General features: G+C 42.9%; 1 protein-coding gene across 1 annotated transcript in view; it reads left to right on the plus strand.

The window, feature by feature from the left end:
• pwp1 (PWP1 homolog, endonuclein) overlaps positions 1-18,311 on the plus strand; it is an 89,814-nt gene extending 71,503 nt beyond the window's left edge. The window contains exons 10-15 of the mRNA XM_043709852.2: positions 6,019-6,080; positions 7,114-7,225; positions 11,945-12,035; positions 14,865-14,986; positions 15,811-15,916; positions 18,029-18,311. Coding sequence (XP_043565787.2) covers positions 6,019-6,080; positions 7,114-7,225; positions 11,945-12,035; positions 14,865-14,986; positions 15,811-15,916; positions 18,029-18,138 — 603 coding nt within the window. The 3' untranslated portion in view covers positions 18,139-18,311. The remainder of the gene's footprint in view (positions 1-6,018; positions 6,081-7,113; positions 7,226-11,944; positions 12,036-14,864; positions 14,987-15,810; positions 15,917-18,028) is intronic.
• Positions 18,312-21,551: the final 3,240 nt, after the last annotated feature.

Raw genomic sequence — 21,551 nt, forward strand, 5'->3', positions numbered from 1 at the left:
TTCGCTGCTGCTCGCACTGGAAATGACCGACCGCTTCGAAGGGTGAGTATAAATACTCACCGCTTTCCTTCCCGGCTGCCCCTCTGGTCGTCGTCACTTCCCCCTGGTGCTCCCGCTCTTTCTGTGAAGAGAGAGTGAAAGAGAAAAAAAAACACCGCTGCCCGCTACCGGTAAGCACTTTTAAAACCAAACGGTCTTACCTTCGCTGCTGCTCGCACTGGAAATTTTTATAAATGACCTGGAAGAGGGGTTAGAAGGTTGGGTGAGCAAGTTTGCGGATGATACGAAAGTCGGAGGAGTTGTTGACAGTGAGGAAGGATGTGGCAGGTTACAGCAGGATATAGAGAAGCTGCAGAGCTGGGCAGAAAGGTGGCAAATGGAATTCAATGTAGCTAAGTGTGAGGTGATTCACTTTGGGAAGAATAACAAAAAGATGGGGTACTGGGCTAATGGTCGGATACTTGGTAGTGTGGATGAGCAGAGGGATCTTGGTGTCCATGTACACAGATCTCTGAAAGTTGCCACCCAGGTAAATAGTGCGGTGAGGAAGGCATATGGCGTACTGGCTTTTATTGGTAGAGGAATTGAGTTCCGGAGTCCTGAGGTCATGATGCAGTTGTATAAGACTCTGGTGCGGCCGCATCTGGAATATTGTGTGCAGTTTTGGTCGCCATACTATAGGAAGGATGTGGAGGCACTGGAACGGGTGCAGAGGAGGTTTACCAGGATGTTGCCTGGTATGGAAGGAAGATCGTATGAGGAAAGACTGAGACACTTGGGGCTGTTTTCATTAGAGAAAAGAAGGTTTAGGGGTGACTTGATTGAGGTGTACAAGATGATTAGGGGGTTAGATAGGGTTGACAGTGTGAACCTTTTCCCGCGTATGGAGTCGGGTATTACAAGGGGGCATAGCTTTAAATTAAGGGGGGGTAGATATAGGACTGAAGTTAGGGGTAGGTTCTTCACTCAGCGAGTCGTAAGTTCATGGAATGCCCTGCCAGTAGCAGTGGTGGACTCTCCCTCTTTATGGGCATTTAAGCGGGCATTGGATAGGTATATGGAGGATAGTGGGTTAGTATAGGTTAGGTGGGCTTGGATCGGCGCAACATCGAGGGCCAAAGGGCCTGTACTGCGCTGTATTCTTCTATGTTCTATGTTCTATGATTAATTTGTTCGATCTGGATTCAAACTGGTATTCCACCACAGCATTAACAATTGCTATATTTAAATGTTCAATTAGTGAAAGGTCCTGATGAAGAAAATTTATTTTGGTTTGCTTGGAATTTATGGGATATTCAAGAAAACCCTGAAAACGAATGGCACAGAATTTGTCAATTTAACCTAGTTAATGTAAAAGAATCCCTCAGCACTATTTAAAGAACTCGGCAGTTCTGTTCGATATTTACCTGGTATGGTACAAATAACGCAGGTGCCATGTAATGACCACGTTCAACAAGAGAGAATTTAGGCATCGCCCCTTTACGTTCAGTGACATCACCATCATTGAATCCTACCCTATCACACTCTTCAAGGTTGCCATTGACCAGAAACTAAACTGGACTAGACGGATAAATAGTGGCTACAAGAGCAAGCCATAACATAAAGGAGCAGAATGAAGCCCTTCAGTCCATTGAGTCTGCTCTGCCATTCGATTAAGCATTGGATAAACCTTCAATAAAGCCGGATCCTTCCTGTGTTTCCCTGCTGCAGCTGGTGGCAATGTTGTATTTTCCATCCCCGTGCAATTGTAATGTTGTATTTTCCATCTCGGCGCAGTTGTAATGTTGGAGTTCAGATGCTGCAATGTGTCACAAGAACATACCATATTAATAATTCTGCATTGCCAGGAATTTAAAAGCCCTGAGAGATCTTTCTCATCATCATTTCATGGGCAATTTTCCTTCTTTAAAATAAAGATCTTTTTTGGTTGCTGTGTTTATAAAATTGTTGGCAGGGCTTGAATATTCAGCTCTGAGGAAATCTGGATAGCTAGAGCATAGGATGCTGAGGGGGTGACAAAATGAGAGGCTTTGATAGGGTGGACGTGGAATGCCTGTTTCTCCTGAAGTTGAGAGGTCACTTATCAGGGAACACAGATTGAATTTAATTGTAGAAGGATTAGAGGAGCCATGGAAATCTCCTTCACCAGTGGGTTGTGGGTATCTAGAATTCGCTGTCCAGTTTGGGATTAAAGATGAAACACTCTAACCATTTAAAAGGGACCTACATCTGTACCTGAAGAACTTGAACCTGCAAGGTGACAGACTAGATGCTGGAAATGGGATTTAGAATGGATAGCTGGCACAGACTTGATGGACTGATTGGCCTCTTTCTCTGCCATAACTTTTCTATGGTTTCTGACTAGGTGTCTGACCTCAGCAGCTCTCTTGGTTAGGGAGGAGTAGAAACACTAAGGTTTCTTGTTACTGTATGTGGCGGAGATCAGTGGATAGCAATGTCTTGGAATTTACAGGCATCAATGGAGAATGAGTATGGGTCCACCTACAATGTTCCTTTGCAGCCAAAGAAACTGCAGGTGTTGACCTTAGGAGGTTTGCCTCTGAATAATGGATGCTTGGGTGTAATTCTGAAGAATGAGCCCTGCCCACAGGACAGATAAGTGCTTTAGGAGTGGGGAGCAAAACAGTTTGGCAGTGAAAATGAATAGAAAAGAACTCTCAGTTGGCCCTGACACATCCTATTTAGCTGCTTATCTCCAGGGAGCATAACTGGGTATAATGCTTTATGTGCAGATGTTTGGGGGAGGTGGGGGGCAGCAGATTGAAGCTGGATAAGGCTGTGGAGTGAGTACGTTTTCCCATTCTGTTTATCCTCGTTGAGGCTAATCAATTTTCACAGCATGTGGAGATCAGGAACAATAGCTTAGTGGTAGGAGATAAGGGTCTGAACAAACAGGATCAGAACATTATTTCTATGTGTCCATGTTTTAATACATGAAAATAAAGTTCAGTTTATAGAACATTGGGACCAAGCTAAAACATTATCAAGTTTTCACTCTGTTGCATGACCAAGATTACTGTTTTGTACAGTGAGATGTACTTTAAATACTAATCACTAATCTTCTTTTATACCTCGCTCAGAGTTCAGATTTGTTTCTGTTCCTTTTTAAGCTTCTGCCCTTTATTTGCAACGGTTAGAGTATGTTTTTAGTTTTATTCATTCACAGGACGAGGGCATCACTTATTACCCACCCCTAATTGCCCAGATGGCAGTTAAGAGTCAACCACATCACTACGGCTCTGGAGTCACATACAGGCCAGAACAGTAGAAGATGGCAGTTTCCTTCCAGATGGCTTTTTTTTGACAATTGTCATACCCATCATTAGACTCTTTATTCTAATTTTTTTAATTGAACTTACATTCCACCCATCCAGATGCCTTTTAGTTGTACCCATCTCCTCTACCTCTGGAAGCTCGTTCCATACACACACCATGCTCTGTATGGAAAAAGTTGCTCCTTAGGTCCTTTTTTAAATCTTTTACCCCTCTCCTTAAACCTATGCCCTCTAGTTTTGGGCTCCCCTAACCTTGGAAAAAGACCATGGCTGTTCACCTGATCCATGCCCTCATGATTTTATAAACCTCTGCAAGGTCACCCCTCAGTCTCCAATGCTCTGGGAAAACAGCCCCACCTTATTCCCCCTCCCTATAGTTCAAACCCGCCAGTCCTGTCAACATCCTTGTAAATATTTTCTGCAACCTTTCAAGTTAACAACATCTTTCCTATAGAAGAGCAACCAGAATTGTACGCAGTATTCCAAAAGTGGCCTCGCCAATGCCCTGTACAGCCACAACATGACATCCCAACTCCTGTACTTAATGTTCTGACCAATGAAAGCAAGCATGCGAAACACCTTCACCACCCTGTCTACCTTCGACTCCACTTTCAAGGAACTATGCACCTGCACTCCTCTGTCTTTTTGTTCAAATAGGAGAAAGTGAGAACTGCAGATGCTGGAGATCAGAGCTGAAAAATGTGTTGCTGGAAAGGCTTATACCCAAAACGTCGACTCTCCTGCTCCTTGGATGCTGCCTGACCTGCTGCGCTTCTCCAGCAACACATTTTTCAGCTCCATCTTTTTGGTCAGCAAAACTCCCCAGTCTTACCATTGTGTATAAGTCCTACCCTGGTTTGCCTTACCAAAATGTAACATCTCTCATTTATCTAAATTAAACTCCATCTGCCACTACTTAGCCCATTGGCCCATCTGATGAAGGTCAATTTTTACTCTGAGGTAACCTTCGCTGTCCACTACTCCTCCAATTTTGGTATCATCTGCAAATTGACTAACCGTTCCTCCTATATTTGCATCCAAATCACTTGTATGTAAATGACAAAAGGCAGTGGACCCAGCACTGATCCTTGTGGCACACCCATGGTCACCAGGCCTCCAGTCTGAAAAACAACCTTCCACTACCACCTTTTGTCTCCTCCTTCAAGCCAATTTTGTATCCAGTCGGATAACTCAAACTGGATCCCATGTGATCTAACCTTACTAACCAGTCTACCGTACAGAACCTCGTTGAACGCTTTGCTGAAGTCCATATAGATATCTACCGCTCTACCTTCATCAATCTTCTTTGTCATCTTTTTAAAGGCCTCCAAGTTAGTGAGACACGATTTCCTGCACACAAAGCCACATTGATTATCCATAATCAATCCATGCCTTTCCCAATGCATGTAAATCCTGTCTCCAACAACTTACCCACCACTGACATAAGGCTCATTGGTCTATAGTTCCTTGGTTTTTCCTTACAGCCTTTCTTAAATAATGGCACCACATTAACCAGCTGTGGTCCAACTAGTGCCTTGTGTGGTTTTAGTAATGCTTCTGTATTTTTATACTCAGTTTCCTTTTCTGTAAAGACCAACAGTCATTTGCCTGCCCTAATACCTGCTGATTTAGGATGTTAGCTTTTTGTGATTCATTCATGAGAGCACCCAGATAAATAATATATCGCTTTTTTGTTTTTCCTTCCAAAGTGTATAACCGTACACTTTTCCACATTATATTCTATGGGCCAAGTTACTGCTCACTCACCCAACCTTTCTGTACTAAATACTTTTCATGCATGTACGGTGGAATACATTTCTCTTTTTTTAATAAAAAAACTCAGCTGGTATTTTAAATTGATCAGGCAGAAGTTAAATGGTGGAAGGAACTGCAGAGTCCCTGCATCTGCCACTAGGTGGAGGGCATCAGTAAAGTTCAGAACCAGTTGAAAAGGAACCAGTTTCATAATGAACGGAGGAGCCAAAGGCGAGAATGGGGAGGAAGCCAGACCAGGCAGGGGTTGGGAGGGTCAGCACACTGGAATGTGAAACTGTGCTGGTAGGAGGAAATGACTATAAACCAGGATTGTAAATGTAATGTAAAAAAGTGCTGTTGAAGCAAAATTAAGTGGAACAACTTAAAGTGAGGACTTACTGTTTTCAGTCAGTCATGAATCCAGTAATGGCCTCAACTGATGGGCTGCCTTTATTATTGATTTGATTTCAATTCTAGTTTGAAAGACATCCCTCCATATTCCAAATGTCATTCTTCAACAGAGAAAAGAAAGGAATTGTAATTGACAATCTCATTTTTTTTACAAATCACTGAAGCCAGCTTGTTGAATCTATTTTAAGGTTTCTGCCTGTGTGAAATATTGCCTCCTGAGTAGGTGGCATTGGTCATCTTCCTTCTTGAATGACTGCAGTGGTTCTGGGATACTGGAACAGCCTCTCAAACAGCACTGTGGAAACATGAATTGCAGCGGTTTGAGAAGAGACAGCCCCTTCCCATCTTCACATTGAGATTTTTGCAGGGTCTATGCACACAGTAATCTGATGCAGGTTAATAGAGTGTAGGTAAATGGTAATTTGATGCCATATTTCAGGGTGTCTGTGCATAGCAATCTGATGCAGGTTTACAGGGTCGTTTGCACAGGTTATCTATGGTTTTAAACTCAGCTTGATTGTGTAATTGTGATTCTTATGCATTTTGTTCCTTACAGGTACAGACTGTCTGCTGGCATCCATTTGAAGCGCAGACACTTCTCTCTGGATCATTTGACAAGTGAGATCTTGGCATCTGCTTCAGTTTCCTAAATTGTCCCCATTCCCCTAGAGCGAATATGTCTAACCTACCAAGACAAGCATCAGCTCATGTTTGTAGTCTTGTTCCCATGTTCATCCTGTTTCATGGTGGAGGTACCCTCTATGTATCTTCCTCCAGACCAATACTGGTTGTATGGCCTATTATAGATCACGTGTTGTCTGTATCGTGTATTATAGAACCGACCTGTCTCCTGGCAGATGGTGAAATTTGAATAAAGTCTGGAATTGAAATCTGGCCTAATGACCAATGTGTAAACACTCTTGGTTGTCAAGAAATGCAATCTGATTCAGAATTAGATCTATCATCCTTGTATGGTCTAGCCCATGTGTGACTATAGACCCACAGCGATGTGGTTGACCGTACTGCAAAATAGCAGAACAAACCAGTTAGGGATGGGCAATAAATGCTAGCCAAGCGAGTGATGCCTAAATCCTATGAATTAATTTTCAAAATAATGCAGCTTCTTCTGAGGCCCATAATAAGTGTTTACTCATTCCTCACTCCCCCCACCTGGCCCATGGAGAGGTGTATGGTGCTGGGTGTGTTGTGAATCACTGGCAGTCTGAATGGTCTTGGTAATCTAGTTAGATTACTTAAGTGTGGAAACGGGCCCTTCGGCCCAACAAGTCCACACCGACCCGCCGAAGCGCAACCCACCTGTACTCCTACATTTACCCCTCACCTAACACTACGGGCAATTTAGCATGGCCAATTCGCCTAACCTGCACATTTTTGGACTGTGGGAGGAAACTGGAGCACCCGGAGGAAACCCACGCAGACACGGGGAGAACGTGCAAACTCCACACAGTCAGTCACCTGAGGTGGGAATTGAACCTGGGTCTCTGGCGCTGTGAGGCAGCAATGCTAACCACTGTGCCACCGTGCCGCCCATCTCTGTGAAAGTTTAGGGCTGATTGATATCATGTGAAGTCAAGACTGAAACTTTCCTTTAATCTGATGGTATTGACTGTAACATCCTGGATACTTACAGGTCAGCCAGACTCTATGACTGCCGGAGTCCAAAGGAGAACTGTCGCACCTGGAGGTTCAGTGGGGAGGTTGAGCGAGTGAAGTGGAATCATTTTTCACCATGTAACTTCCTGGTAAGTTTAATTCTGGGTGGAGGCTGGGTTGTTTGTCACAGAGAACAGAAACTGTAATTCCCTCCTAACAGATTGATAGAGTCATAGAGATGTACAGCATGGAAACAGACCCTTCGTCCAACTTGTTTTTACCAACCACATATCCTAAATTAAGCAAGTTCCTTCTACCAGCATTTGGCCATACCCCTCTAAATCCTCCTCATTAATTTACCCATCCAGATGCCTTTTAAATGTTGTAATTGTACCACCTCCACCACTTCCTCTGGCAGCTCACCACCCTCTGTGTGAAAAAGTTACCCTTTACGTCCCTTTTAAATCTTTCACATCTTTCTCCTCTCACCCTAAACCTATGCCCTCTAGTTTTGGACTCCTCTACCATGAGAAAAAGGCCTTGGCTATTTACCCTATCCGTGCAACTTGTGATTTTATAAATCTCTATAAGGTCACCCCTCAGTCTTCAATGCTCCAAGCAAAATAGCCCCAGCCTCTTTGGCCTGTCCTGATAGCTCAAACCGTCCAATCCTGGCAGCATCCGTGTAAATCTTTTCTGAGCCCTTAAAGTTTCACAACATCTTCCCCGTAGCAGGGAGACCAGAATCGAATGCAGTATTCGAAAAACGGTCTAATCAATGTCGCAACATGACAGCACAACTCCTTTACTCAATGTACTGGCCAATAACGGCAAGCATTAAGGTAATGAGCCCGGCCAAGTGTTTGATTTAGTGGTAAGTGAGCACTTTGGAGAGAGTGACTATAATTCGTTTACATTTAGTTCATCGATGGAAAGGGATAGGTACATACCACAGGGCAACAGTTATAGATGGGGGAAGGGCAATTATAATGCGATTAGGTGAGACTTAGGAGGCATTGAATGGGGTAGCAAAATGCAGGGGATGGGGACAATCAAAATGTGGAGCTGGTTTAAGGAACAGATATTGCATGTCCTTGATAGGTATGTCCCTGTCAGGCAGGGAGGAAGTGATAAAATAAGTGGAGAAAGGAGGCTTATGTGGCGTGAGACAAGATGGTTCAGATGAGGCGATGGAGAGTTACAGATCAGCTAGGAAGGATTTAAAGAGTGAGTTAAGAAGAGCAAGGAGGGGACATGAGCAGTCTTTAGCAAATAGACTAAAGGAGAAACCTAAAGCTTTCTATAGGTATGTGAGGAATAAAAGGATGACTAGAGTAGGAATAGGGCCAGTCAAAGACAGAAGTGGGAAGTTGTGTGGACCCTGTGAAAATCGGAGAAGTGCTAAACGAATATTTCTCATCTGTTTTCACTCAGGAAAAGGATAATATTGTAGAGGAGAAGTATGAGATATTAGACTAGAAAGGATTGAGGTTAGTTAGGAGATGTAATCAATTCTAGAAGGTGTGAAAGCAGATAAGTTCTCTGGGTCGGATGAGATTTATCTGCGGATTCTCTGGGAAGGTAGGGAGGAAATAGCCGAGCGTTTGGCTTTGATCTTTGAGTCATCATTGTGTACAGATTTAGTACCAGAGGACTGGAGTTTTGCAAATGTTGTGCCTTTGTTCAAGAAGGGCAGTAGAGATGACCCAGGTAATTATAGACCAATGAGCCTTGCGTCTGTTTTAGGAAAGGTTTTTTGGATAGGATTTATAATCATCTAGCAAGCAACAATTTGATTGGAGATGGCCAACATGATTTTGTCAAGGGCAGGTCATATCTCACTAATCTTTTAGTTTTTTGAGAAGGTGACCAAGCATGTGGATAAGGGTAGGGCGGTTGACGTGGTGTACATGGACTTCAGTAAAGCCTTTGATAAGGTTCCACATGGTAGGCTTTTGGAGAAAATGTGGAGACATGAAATTGACGGTTATTTAGCAGTTTGGATTAGAAATTGGCTTTCTGTAAGTAGGCAACGAGTGGTGGTTGATGGAAAATATTCAGCCTGGAGTCCGGCTACTAGTGGTGTGCTACAAGGATCTGTTTTGGGACCACTGCTGTTTGTCATTTTTTATAAATGACTTGGAAGCAAGCATAGGTGTATGAGTTAGTAAGTTTTCAGATGACACTAAAGTCAGTGGAGTGGTGGACAGTGTGGAAGAATGTTGCAGGGGGACTTGGATAAAATGCAGAATTGGGCTGAGAGGTGGCAAATGCAGGAGTTCAATGCAGATAATTGTGAGGTGATTCACTTTGGGAAGAATAACAGGAAGGCAGAATACTGGGTCAATGGAAAGATTCTTGGTAGTGTGGATGTGCAGAGGGATCTTGATGACCATAAACATAGATCCCTAAAAGTTACCATCCAGGTTGATAGTGCTGTTAAGAAGCCATATGGTGCGTTAGGTTTTATTGGTAGAGGGATTGAGTTCCGGAGCTGTAATGTCATGCTGTAACTGTACAAAATGCTAGTGTGGCCTCACTTGGAATATTGTGTACAGTTCTGGTCGCCCCATTACAGGAAGGATGTGGAAGCATTGGAAAAGGTGCAGAGGAGATTTACCAGGATGTTGCCTGGTCTGGAGGGAAGGTCTTAGAGGAAAGGCTGAGGGACTTGGGTCTGTTCTCATTGGAGAGAAAGCGACTAAGAGGGGATTTGATAGAGACGTACAAGATGATCAGAGGATTAGATAGGGTGGACAGTGAGAGTCTTTTTCCTAGGATGATGATGTTGGCTTGTACGAGGGGGCAAAGCTGCAAATTGAGGAGTGATAGATTTAAGACAGATGTCAGAGGCAGGTTCTTTACTCAGGGAGTGGTAAGGGCGTGGAATGCCCTGCCTGCTAATGTAGTCAACTCAGCCACATTAAACAGTCTTGTTTCGGGGCCTTTAAACAGTCATTGGAAAAGGATATGAATGATGATGGGATAGTGTAGGGGGATGGGCTTAGATTAGTTCACAGGTCGGTGCAGCATTGAAGGCCGAAGGGCCTGTTCTGTGCTGTATTGTTCTATGTTCTATACCAGTCACCACCTTCACTATCCTGTCGAGCTGCGACTCCACTTTCAAGAAATTATGATTTGATGTGCTGGATGGTGGGATACAGATGAGGAAAGGTGTAGCTAGATTGCAGACCATGACTCCATGACAGCAGGAGGCTGTCGATAGCAGGAAGAGGAGGAACAAGTATCAAGTATCACCTGATATTTTCTGGGATGTAGTGATGAGCAGGATGTCAGCATCCTGTGTCAGCAAGATCGAGAGGCCCTTGTGGTTTGTTGCTTTCCTGGAGCCAGGGTGAATGATAGTGGAGGGGATTGTGATCCATGTGGGAACTGGCTGTCAACAATAGAAGAGGGTGAAAGCAATCCAGTTATGGAGAGTATTGGGAATCAGCTGCTGGATTGCAAGACAGGGCGAAACCTCAACAAATCGGCTGTAATCTTTTTAACCAACTAGCCAAAGTAGTGGACGGGGGGATTGTCTGACGTCTTGTTCATTTGGATTTCGAGGAGGCGTTTAATAAATACCCTGAAAAGAAGCTATTATCAAAAGCTGACGATCATGGAATTAAAGACAAAATTTTGTCTGGGTTTGGTAATTGAGTGACAGGAAAAGGAGAGTTGGGATAACAGGCAGCAGCATTCTTCCGTAGCTGCTGTTCGGACTTTCCATGCATGCCGATCAGTGTGCCAAGCATTGACATCTGGTTCTGCGGATGCTGCTGTGTATGGATCTCGGAAGTCCAGTTACAGGAAACAAGGATGGGCAGACTCTCAAATTCATGGGATGTGGCAAGTGGTTTCTACAAGGAGCCTCAACTATTCACTGTATTGATGATTGTGATGGGGAGTGAAGAGCTGCATATCTATTTTTACCACTCCCATCAGGATAGAGACAGCAGCGTGAGCAGTGTCGCTGGAAACATAAAATTGAGATATTGATAGGGATGCCAAAATTATGGCAAATGGATTTTGTTGCAGGCAAATGTGGGTCATCCAGTTTGGATTTCAAAATGAATCCTGGGTACTTTCCAAGTGGTAAGAAAATAGAAACAGCGGAGGTCCAAAGAGATTTGTGGATCGTGTACCCGTTCCTGCTAGACCACAGCTGAAGTTTGACAAGCAGGTCTGGTCATCACAGCTTAGGAAAGCTATGGATCAGTGAAATGGATTTGATACTGGAATGATGCCTCCACTCCAAAGGATAACTTACCAGGAGAGATTGCACATGTTCTGGTTGTAGTCCCTGGAATTCAGAAACATTTAAGGGTGGATTCTTCAGAGTTTTCAAAACATTAAGAGGTACTGACAGGATAGATGTAGAGAAACTCTTCTGCTGGTTGGGGAAATTTAAGACTGGAAGGCACTGTGTAAAAATTAAACCTGACCATTTGGAAGTACAACTAGGAAATGTTTCTACACAGAGATAGAAGTTTGCAACTTCTCCGCATATAGCAATTGCTGCTGCATCAATTGTTAATTTTAAACCTGAGATTGATCAATCTCAGTTATGCAAAAGTTTAGGTGGATAAGAAGCAAAGCTGGATACATGGAGTTAGGTCCCAGATCAGTCCTGATTTAACTGGATGGCAGACCAGGTTTGAGGTGCTCAGTGACCTCCTGTGTCCCTAGCACAATGACTTGGTTTCTGAAGGAGCACTGCTTTTGAAAGCAAAAGCGCTATTGGGACTTTACAGATCAGAGTTGATAGTTTGGTTATTGAGTTTACTGCTGAATTCCAGAAAGGAATATTTAAGGAACTTTAATCTCCTCCAATTAAAGGTTAACACTAACTGTGGATCTTTCAGGCCAGCACAGAGGATGGTTTTGTGTACTGTTTAGATGCACGTTCAGAGAAACCACTTTTCACACTGAGAGCTCATGATGGCGAAGTAACAGGTAAGAAATGCCTTATTAACTGATTGTAGTTTAGAAACCAAATGATCTGTTTCTTCTCTGTATTGGCTCCAGCTTCTGAGCAGTGTGACAGAGTTTGTTCTTGGCCGATTTCATCTTTTAATTGATATTTTGAACTTGAGTAGACACTCTTTTTTCTAAATTGATGATGGTGTGTATCATTGGCCTCTGGAGCCCTACTCTCAAACTCAATGTGAACATTTTGGCGCAAGCTATCCAAATTTGATAGCAGTACTCATCACTTGGCACTGATTAGCTGTAGTCCAATCATTAATCAGACATGTCTCAATCTGGATTGATTAATCTATATGTGACACAGGTGAGGCCACGTTGGGAGATTTGCATCCAGTTTTGGTCACCTTGTTACAGGAAGGACATAACTGGTCCAGAGAGATTTACAAGAATATTGCCAAGACTTGATTGCAGATCTGAGGAAAGATTGGATAAGCTAGGGTTGTTTTTCTTAGAATAGAGGAGTCTGATGGGTGACTTAATGGAGATGTACAATATAATGAGGGGTTTGGACAGAATGGATAGGGAAAATCTGTTTTTCTTCCAGCAGAGAGATCAGTTACCAGAGACAACAGAGTTAAGGTGGTTGATAGAAGGATTAGAGGGGATGTGAAGATCAATTTCATGCAGAAGGTGATGGCTGTCTGGAATTCATAGCCCACTTTGGTTCAAGCAGAAATTTCACCTCATTTAAGGGGAACCTGAATCTGCGCCTGAAATATAACATACCATAAGAAATAGGAACAGGAATAGGCCATTTGGCCTCTCTGCCATTTGGTCGGATCATGGCTGATCTGACACTCCTAACATCCGCTTTCCCACCCTTTCCTAATGACACTTGATTTCCCCATCTATAACCTGTCCACCATCTACAAAACACAAACCAGTTCCAACAGTATACAAGAAGCTGGATGCCATCCAGGACAAAGCAGCCTGCTTCATGGGCTTTACATTCTCAAATATTCACTCCCTTGATTGCCAATGCTCAGTAGCAACAGTGTGTACCATCTGCACAATGCTCTGTAGAAATTCATCAAAGCTCCTTGGACAGCATCGTCCAAACCTTGGGCTGTTTGGAAGGATGGAGGCAGCAGGTACAGGGAACACCACCACTTGCAAGGTCCCCTCCAAGTCACACACTATTCTGACTCGGTAATATACTAATGTTCCCTCAGTGATGCGTGGTCAAAATCCTAGGACTTCCTCCTTAATAGCATACGGAATACCAACAGCAAATGTACTGCAGCAGTTCGACAACGCAGCACTTCCCAAAGCTCTTCTCAATTATATCAATAAATACTGGCCTGGCTAGCAGCACCTACACCCCTGAATGAAATAAAAGGACATCTCCATGAAATTTTCTTCCTTTTCTTTAGTCTTCTCCGTTCTATTGTGAGCAACTTTTAAGTCAGAGTCACTGTTGCATAGCTGAATCTAGTCTTGAATTAGAGCCCAGTAATTCAAAAAGCAAGTAAAGACGGTGTTGATCAAGACCAATTGGTTAAGGCACTGGCGAATCTTGCTCTTCTGGTTTCTGTGCAATTTTACACCACTAACCTACGTCACAGACAGATTCACACAATGGGAGAGAGAAGAGGACGGATTGTTAAGGTTCCATCTAATGCTTCAGCATCACTCCTCCTAACAGAGCAATGTTATTGATATAGTGTCAGTCCAAGCCTGGTCCTCTCAGTGTGATGTAAATGATTGAGATTTGATGCCCATGTCCAACAGTTTGTTAAAATGTAGGTCCTAGTCAGCATGGATTCACTAAAGGGAAATCATGCTTGATAAATCTTCTGGAAATTTTTGAGGATGTGACCAGTACAGGAGACAATGGTGAATCAGTAGATGTTGGACTTTTAAGAGGGAGCTGGATATGGTCCATGTGGTTAAAGGGATCAAGGGGTATGGGGAGAGGGCAGGAATGGGATACTGAGATTGCATGATCAATCATGACCACGTTGAATGGTGGTTCAGACTCAAAGGGCCGAATGGTCTATCCTGCACCTATTTCCCATGTTTCTGTGTTTTGTGACTTGGCTTCTCACCAGGCACAGATTTACACATGTACAGAGCAAAGAACAAGTGTGACAGAAGTCAGTAACATTTGGGAAATTGTAACCATTCATATATTGTAATGGTTGTAGTAGGTTTGGATCAGGCACCCTGCCACTCCCACTGACTCTCCTTCACAACAGGGACTTGTCAGTACCAGCCACAGTGCTGTTGTGCCCATCGGCAAAGCCGATTTGGAATGAAGGTGCCCACAGTAAAAAGCAACAAAAAACAGTTGCAATAAAATAGCTTGAATAAATTTCCTGCTCAAAGTCTTAAGCTGTAGCCTGTCAGAAACCCTAGTATTGATGGATGTTTAGTTTATATGAACAGGTTTGGTGCCCAACCCTGGCTGCGGCCCTATGTCTCTAGGCTTTGCCGTGTTATTGCTACTGTGCATCAGTTCCTTTGGATCTGATGAGATAGGCAAGGTTTTATTGATGTTAAAGCCTCTCTTTAATTCTATTTGGTAAAGTATGTATTTGAATTATCTTTGAAGTTGAAATCCTCCTTCACTGTCTATATTTTTATGAATTATCCATTTCCACTCTGGAGCTCAGGCAGGTAAATAAAACTAAGGTGCAGAGTAGCTATGCTCACACTGAATAACAAAATGGGTTCTAGACCTGTTCCTGTGTATTTCATTTCCCTCTGTGGATTCCTAATCGTTACTCCAAGAGCTGATTGCTAGCAACAGCGTTGATTAACCACTTTAATTTCAAATTCAATTTGTTTCTTCAGGTTTGGAGCTCAGTAGCCAAATCCAAGGCTGCCTGGTAACATCATCGGCTGATAAACATGTGAAGGTTTGGGACATTTTGGGGAACAAGCCCAGCTTGGTGCATTCCAGGGATATGAAAATGGTAAGTGACTGAAAAGCTGAGAGAATAGGCTTGAAGGGAAGAACCAGCAACGTGTTAATCAGGTCAATATCTGAATGGTAAGGGAACTATTTGCAGCCCTCAGTGCTATGTAAATTCAGGCTGGTATTCCCTTCTGCAGAATGGTCCTCTCTCAGGGCAAAACTGGTTGTTCTTGTTTTAATCAACCTGTTTGGACATTTTATGATGCACCACCCATCACTTCCTGAGGTAGGGCTTGAACCCAGACCTTCTAGTCCAGAAGTAGGAACACTACCACTGTGCCAAAAGAACCCCTGCCCAAACCTTTCTCTGGTTAGTATCAGTTACTCTTACAAATAGAGCGTGCACGTATATACACTCGATTCGCACAACATTTGAACTGCTGTGAAGGATGCCACTGATGGCAGTGCCTGTTGCTTGGGCACATTAACTGATTCTGTGTGTCTCTGTGTCGCTGCAACTCCAGGTTAAAGCTGTTAATCAGCTGGTGAACTGTGTATGTATTTTGCAGTTTGTTTTCATGACAGAGGGAGTTATTTCAAACTTTACAGTTTGATATTAATGTGTCTGTCAGCTCCAGTACAATAAAATCCCAATCTCTGCTCTTGGTGGAACTTGCAGTGATGGTGGGGCAGCAAACTCTGTTCTTGCACAGGTTCAGAGATAGTGCTGGACCAGGTTTTGGTGGGACGAGATGTGGGAGGTGACGCAGAATGATCGACTTGATGGGGAGGGTGCAGGGTGATTTCATGGATAAGTTTGAGTTATTGAACGAACTTGCACGGTAGGTTCAGACCTGTGACAGTGCCCTTGTCTGTTTGCAGGGTGTGGTGTTTTGTGCAGCTTGTTCTCCAGACTCTCCATTTCTCTACTGTTTCGGAGGTCAGAAGGGAGGTCTACGCATGTGGGACATCAGCAGCATCTCTGCAGGTAATGGCTGGCACTGATCACCTCTGCTTTCTAGCATCTCACTTGCATAAACTGAGAACGATTGTGCAGAATGTTCTTACTCGATCAATCAGACAAAGATTTGAAAGTTATTTCTGCAACTGGGGGATCAGTGACAATGTGACATTATTTTAAATAGTCAGTGTGTGTAGAGAGAGGTTAAGAAATGTGTAGGGTTGTTGCAACACTGAATCTTTTACCACAGATAGTGATTTAGGCAGAGGTTGCTGTTTGTTTGAAGGGGAATTTGTAGAATTAGTTGAACTGGGGGAAGACATGAGTGTAGGTGAATGGCGAGGTCACATTTCAATTGTCCCAGCAGAGAGGCAGCACAAACACAGTAGACTGAATGGACATCTATTACATCATAAACTTTGGCTGAATAGATCATTTTATTAAGAAGTAGCAAACATTTTAAAATCTTGGTGGGTATTGCTGGTCTTATTGCCCATCACTACCAGCTCTTGGTGAGCTGCTGCAGTCCTTGGGGTATAGCGACACCCACAATGTTGTTAAAAAGTTCCATGTTTTTGACCCAACGACTGAGAAGGAGCAGTAATATATTTCCAAGTCAGGATGACGTGTGGGGCTTAGGAGGGAACTTGCAGGAGTTGGTGTCTCATAGAGTATACTCGGGATGTTTATTTGATATTTTTGGTAACAGATGAGGTAACCTCCTTCAGCTGGGACTGGTGTTGGTACTAAATACGATAAAGCAGTTTATAAAGCAGAGGAGTCAGTAACCAGAGGATTTAAGGTAACCGGCACAAAAAAAGCACTGAATAATAACTATTTTATTGGTGCCGGTTGTGACCTGGAATGTGGTGTTCGAAAAGAGCATTGAAGCCGGTTGAATTGTAACTTTCAAAAAGGAATTGAATAAATACTCGTGGAGAAATGTTACAGGACTGTGAAGAAAGAGCGATGGTGTGGAATTAAATAGATAATGCTGCCAAATAATCGACACAGGCTCCATGGGCTGAACATCCTTCTGTGCTGAATCATTTAATTATTGTGTGATATTGAATGCAGTGCTTGTTCAGTTGACAGTGATTGGAAGGATGTTGCATTGTCACTATTGTGTGTGAAGCAGTTCCTTCACAGTGTAATGTCTTTGAAAACTTGAGCATTTTGATTGCTATGTGTGAGAGTTTGGATATTATTCAAGGACAATTCCAGATTCCCCCAGAATTTTAGATTTTAGACATTGAACATTGAAACGCAGAGAGCAGCTGATGCTCTGTACTAGTGCTGTGCTGATGTGTTCACTGTAATTTGGAAGGTAGTTGTATTTATGTTCGTACAAAGGCTATCTTATCCTATCCAATAGTTTATCCAGCCTCATGTTAGTCTTGGCTTTAGTTGGCAGCACTCTGGCTTCTGTGTTTGGTCCTTCTCAAGAATGGGCACCCTCAGGTGGCAGAATGTTCCTCTTCACTTCAATAAAAGCAGAATATTGTGGATGCTGGCAATTGGTTCTAAAACCAGCGTATTCTGGAGAGAATCAGCAGACCTGGCAACATCTGTGTGGAGAGAAACTGAGTTCACATTTTGAGTTCGATATGACCCATCTTCAGAGTTTTGTTTGTTGAGCTGAGTGGCTCTTTAGGCTGTTTTAGAGGACAATTAAGAGTCAGTCACATTGCTGAGAATCTGGAGTCACATCTAGGCTAGATCAGGTAAGGATGGCAAATTTCCTTCCCTAAAGGACATTAATGTATCAGTTGAATTTTTTTCTTACAGTCTAAAGAATTAGAACAAGTTCTTTTTTACATGCAGAATGTAATGAATTCAGATTCCACCATCGTGGGATTTCAATCCTTGTCCCTGGATCATAAGCCTGCAGCTCTGGATTACTAGTCCAGTGATATTACCACTACACACTGTCTCTCCCTTACTTATAGCATGGGCTACCTTGAAGAACTTCCAGAATAGAATTTTGTGACCTTATCACACTGCTGCCATATCATATCTGCTTTCTTTGTTTGTAAGCCTTGCTAAGTTTGTGGAAAGTGTTTGTTTGTTCCCATACCTACAGATGCTCTGACGTTCAGTTCCTAATTTCTTTGTTTGTGTTACAATGTTGACTTCTAGTGAACACGGCCTTTGGATCTCGTGAAAGATTGCAGGTAGCTACACCCTGGAGGTCAACAGTCACTGGCTCTGTGACTAGCAGCACGACAGAAAGTGTCATGGAATCATAGGCTGAAGAAGACAGTCAGCTCCCTACAACCTCCCAGTATCTCTGATCAAATAGCATTGATCATTTCAAGGAAAGACGATGCCAACTGATTCTTTTTAATATCTTATTACATTATATAAAATTACTGAGCAGGTATCCTGTCTCATTTGTGTAATAAATTGAATGTTGCTTCTAGTTGTGCAGTTTATTTTTGTGGCTTCCCATTATTGGATCTAATTGTAAGATGGTTGCACAAAGGTTTGTAAAGAATCCCTGATCCATGGGGAGTTACCATCAGTGTAAATAGAACTCCATTCACTGACAGTGGACACAAACTGGTTAAAAGCAAATTACTGCAGATGCTGGAATCTGAAACCAAAAGAGAAAATGCTGGAAAATCTCAGCAGGTCTGGCAGCATATGTAAGGAGAGAAAAGAGCTGACGTTTAGAGTCTAACTGACCCTTTGTCAAAGCTGGTCAGAGCTTTAACAAAGGGTCAGTTAGACTCGAAACGTCAGCTCTTTTCTCTCCTTACAGATGCTGCCAGACCTGCTGAGATTTTCCAGCATTTTCTCTTTTGGACACAAACTGGTTTCCCAGTTTGATGTATTGAGAGGGAATACATTCAGGGTTGTTATGGTTAGTACATTACCATCATATCCACACCTTTATAATCACATTTTACATTTTTCTTCCTGAAAAAAATCAGCAGGGACAGTGGAGATTATTGTTTCAAAGAAAATGGACAGTTGAGAAGCTCAGGGAGGCGAAGGGCATTGGTAAAGTGAAGGCACCTGATGTTACAGTATCCGCTTATTGAATGAGCAACGTATGCAATGCCATTGTGTCCTGCCTCTCTGTTTAATCCTATACATTATTTCTTTCCAGATGACTCTGTTTTGGATGTCTTGATTAAACCAGTCTTCTCCACACGTTTAGGCATTGCATTCCAGATCCTCGCCACTTGCTGCATGAAGTTTATTCTTCCTGTCACTTTCAATCCTTTACTAATTTGTTGTTGAGACATTTGCTGGACTGAGGTGGGGGGTGGGGGGAGCCTGACTAAATGGACTGTTCATTCAAATAGCCAGCACAGACATAATGGACTGTATGGCTTCCTGTATTTGTGTCGTTTAAGGAGACTGGGTCTGCATGAGCTTTAAGAATGGAGGGAGACCTCATTAAAACTTACTAAATTCTTACAGTGTGAATATAGAGAAACTGTTTTGCCCTGGACAGTGTGTCTAACACCAGGGTATACAATCTGAACAAAAGGGATAGGCTACTTAAAACTGAAGAAAGAAAGAATTACTTCACTCAGGGGTGATTGGAAATATCTACCATAGAGAGAGCTGTGAAGGCTCAATCATTGAGCATGTTCAAGACAGCTGGGTAGATTTCTAGATATTTAAAACATCAAGGGTTATGGAGATAGTGTGGAAAACGATGTTGAGATTGATGGTCAACAGCGATTTAATTGAAAGTCTGAAAAAGCTCAATGGGATGTAAGGCTATTCCTGATTCTGTTTCTGTTTCGTCCAGAAATACCTCAGGCATGTAACAAAACCCTCGGAGGAGAACTCTAGAGAACCTCTAGAGTTGAACCGCAGTAATAGAAAAAGGCCATTCAGCCTATCAAGTCTGCCCTGCTATTCAGTACTGTCATGGCTGGTCAAACTCTTCAATGCATTTTAGCCACCCCATCCCATAACCCTGTACACCATTGGTAATCAGAAATCTATCAATCTCTGCCTTAAACTTTCTCAAAAACAACCCTGATAGGAAATTCTAAGGATTCACAAGCCTATGACAAAATAAATTCTGCTAATCTCAGATCCAAATGGCTCCCCCTCCTGGTTCTTGCTCCTGGTTCTACAATCCCCAACAAGAGGAAACATTTTATGCTGTCTAACTCCTTACGTATGTTGGAGGTTTCAGTGAGAGCACCTCTATTTCTTGGAGATTGCAGGCCCTGGTTTACTGTGTGTGTGATGGCAACAGAGCTGCTTTAACATTGTAAAATTTCCCAAAGAATCTCAGGTATGTTGTAGAACTAAACTTGACAGGGGTGACGTGGGGTAATTGGTGCAGCTGACAAACTGGGAAGGTTGTGGGGAGATTTTCAGAGCTTAGGACCCAGGCATCTGAAAGTCTACCCAGCAATTGAGCTATTCAAATTAAGAAACTGAAAATGACATATTAACTGATATTTTGGCAGAATGGCTGACTGGAATTCATTTCAGACATGGTGATTGAGGTGGGGGGGTGTTGCTGACAAAGCAACTTACAAATGAATGGCATCAAGATGACAAATAAGAGGGAGCTAAGGATAGATCCTTGTGGACACTTCAGTAATGATGCAGGAGTGGGAAGTGAAGCATCACAAATGATTCTCGGGCCATTCCTGGAGAGTTGAGAATGGGAACAGGTGCATGAAATCCTAGCCGTCTCATCCACAGTGATAAGGAGGTCTGTGTGTTCTTTGTACCTTGTACATGGTGAAGTGGATAAGCCAGGTCGAAACATTTAAGAAATGGCTTGCAGAAAATAAGCTTACAGTTGTCTTTAGATTGTAGAGTGATCTATGGGTTGCAGGTGTACACATAGAGTATGTTTTATGTTTAGGAAGTGTGTTGTGAGGCACAGGTCCAGTAGTTTGAGTATGCAGTCTTTGTTGATAGGTTCAACGTCCTGTTGTCTGTTCTGTATGTCCAGCAGGTTGACTTTTGTTTCTCTGGCTAGGGTTTTGTCAAACCTACAAAGACTGCATACTCAAACTACTGGACCTGTGCCTCACAACACACTTCACATTCAACAACCAAATATATAAACAAATCAACGGCACACCCATGGGCTCACCCATCTCTGGACTCATAGCAGAAGTGGTAATGCAAAGATTAGAACAAAAAGTCTTACCGCAAATTCAACCCAAACTCTGGGTCAGATATGTGGATGAACACCTTTGTAATCATTAAAAACACAGAAATAGGGAACACACATCGGATCATCAACGCCACACTCTCAGGAATCCGATTCACTAGAGAGGAAGAAAAGGACAACCAACTCCCATTCCTAGACGTGTTGGTACAGAGAACACCGAACGGAGAATTCACCACAAAGGTATACAGGAAAGCCACACACACAGACCAAGTCCTGAACTATGAAAGCAACCACCCCAACACACACAAAAGAAGTTGCATCAAGACACTATTCAAAAGGGCCACAACACACTGCAGTACACCAGAACTGCAAAAAGAGGAAGAAGAAGAACACCTATACAATGTATTCGCCAAAAAAAGATATCTGCGCAATTTCATCAACAGATGCCTAAGGGAAAGACAATGGAACGAGGACATGCTGCAACCCAAAGGACTAGCCACACTACCATACATCAAAAACATTTCTGAACTGACAGCCAGACTATTGCGACCACTA

The sequence above is a fragment of the Chiloscyllium plagiosum genome, unplaced genomic scaffold, assembly GCF_037043375.1.
Source record: "Chiloscyllium plagiosum isolate Xiang-an unplaced genomic scaffold, Cpla_swu_hap1 HiC_scaffold_19, whole genome shotgun sequence".
Classification (NCBI taxonomy): Eukaryota; Metazoa; Chordata; class Chondrichthyes; order Orectolobiformes; family Hemiscylliidae; genus Chiloscyllium; species Chiloscyllium plagiosum.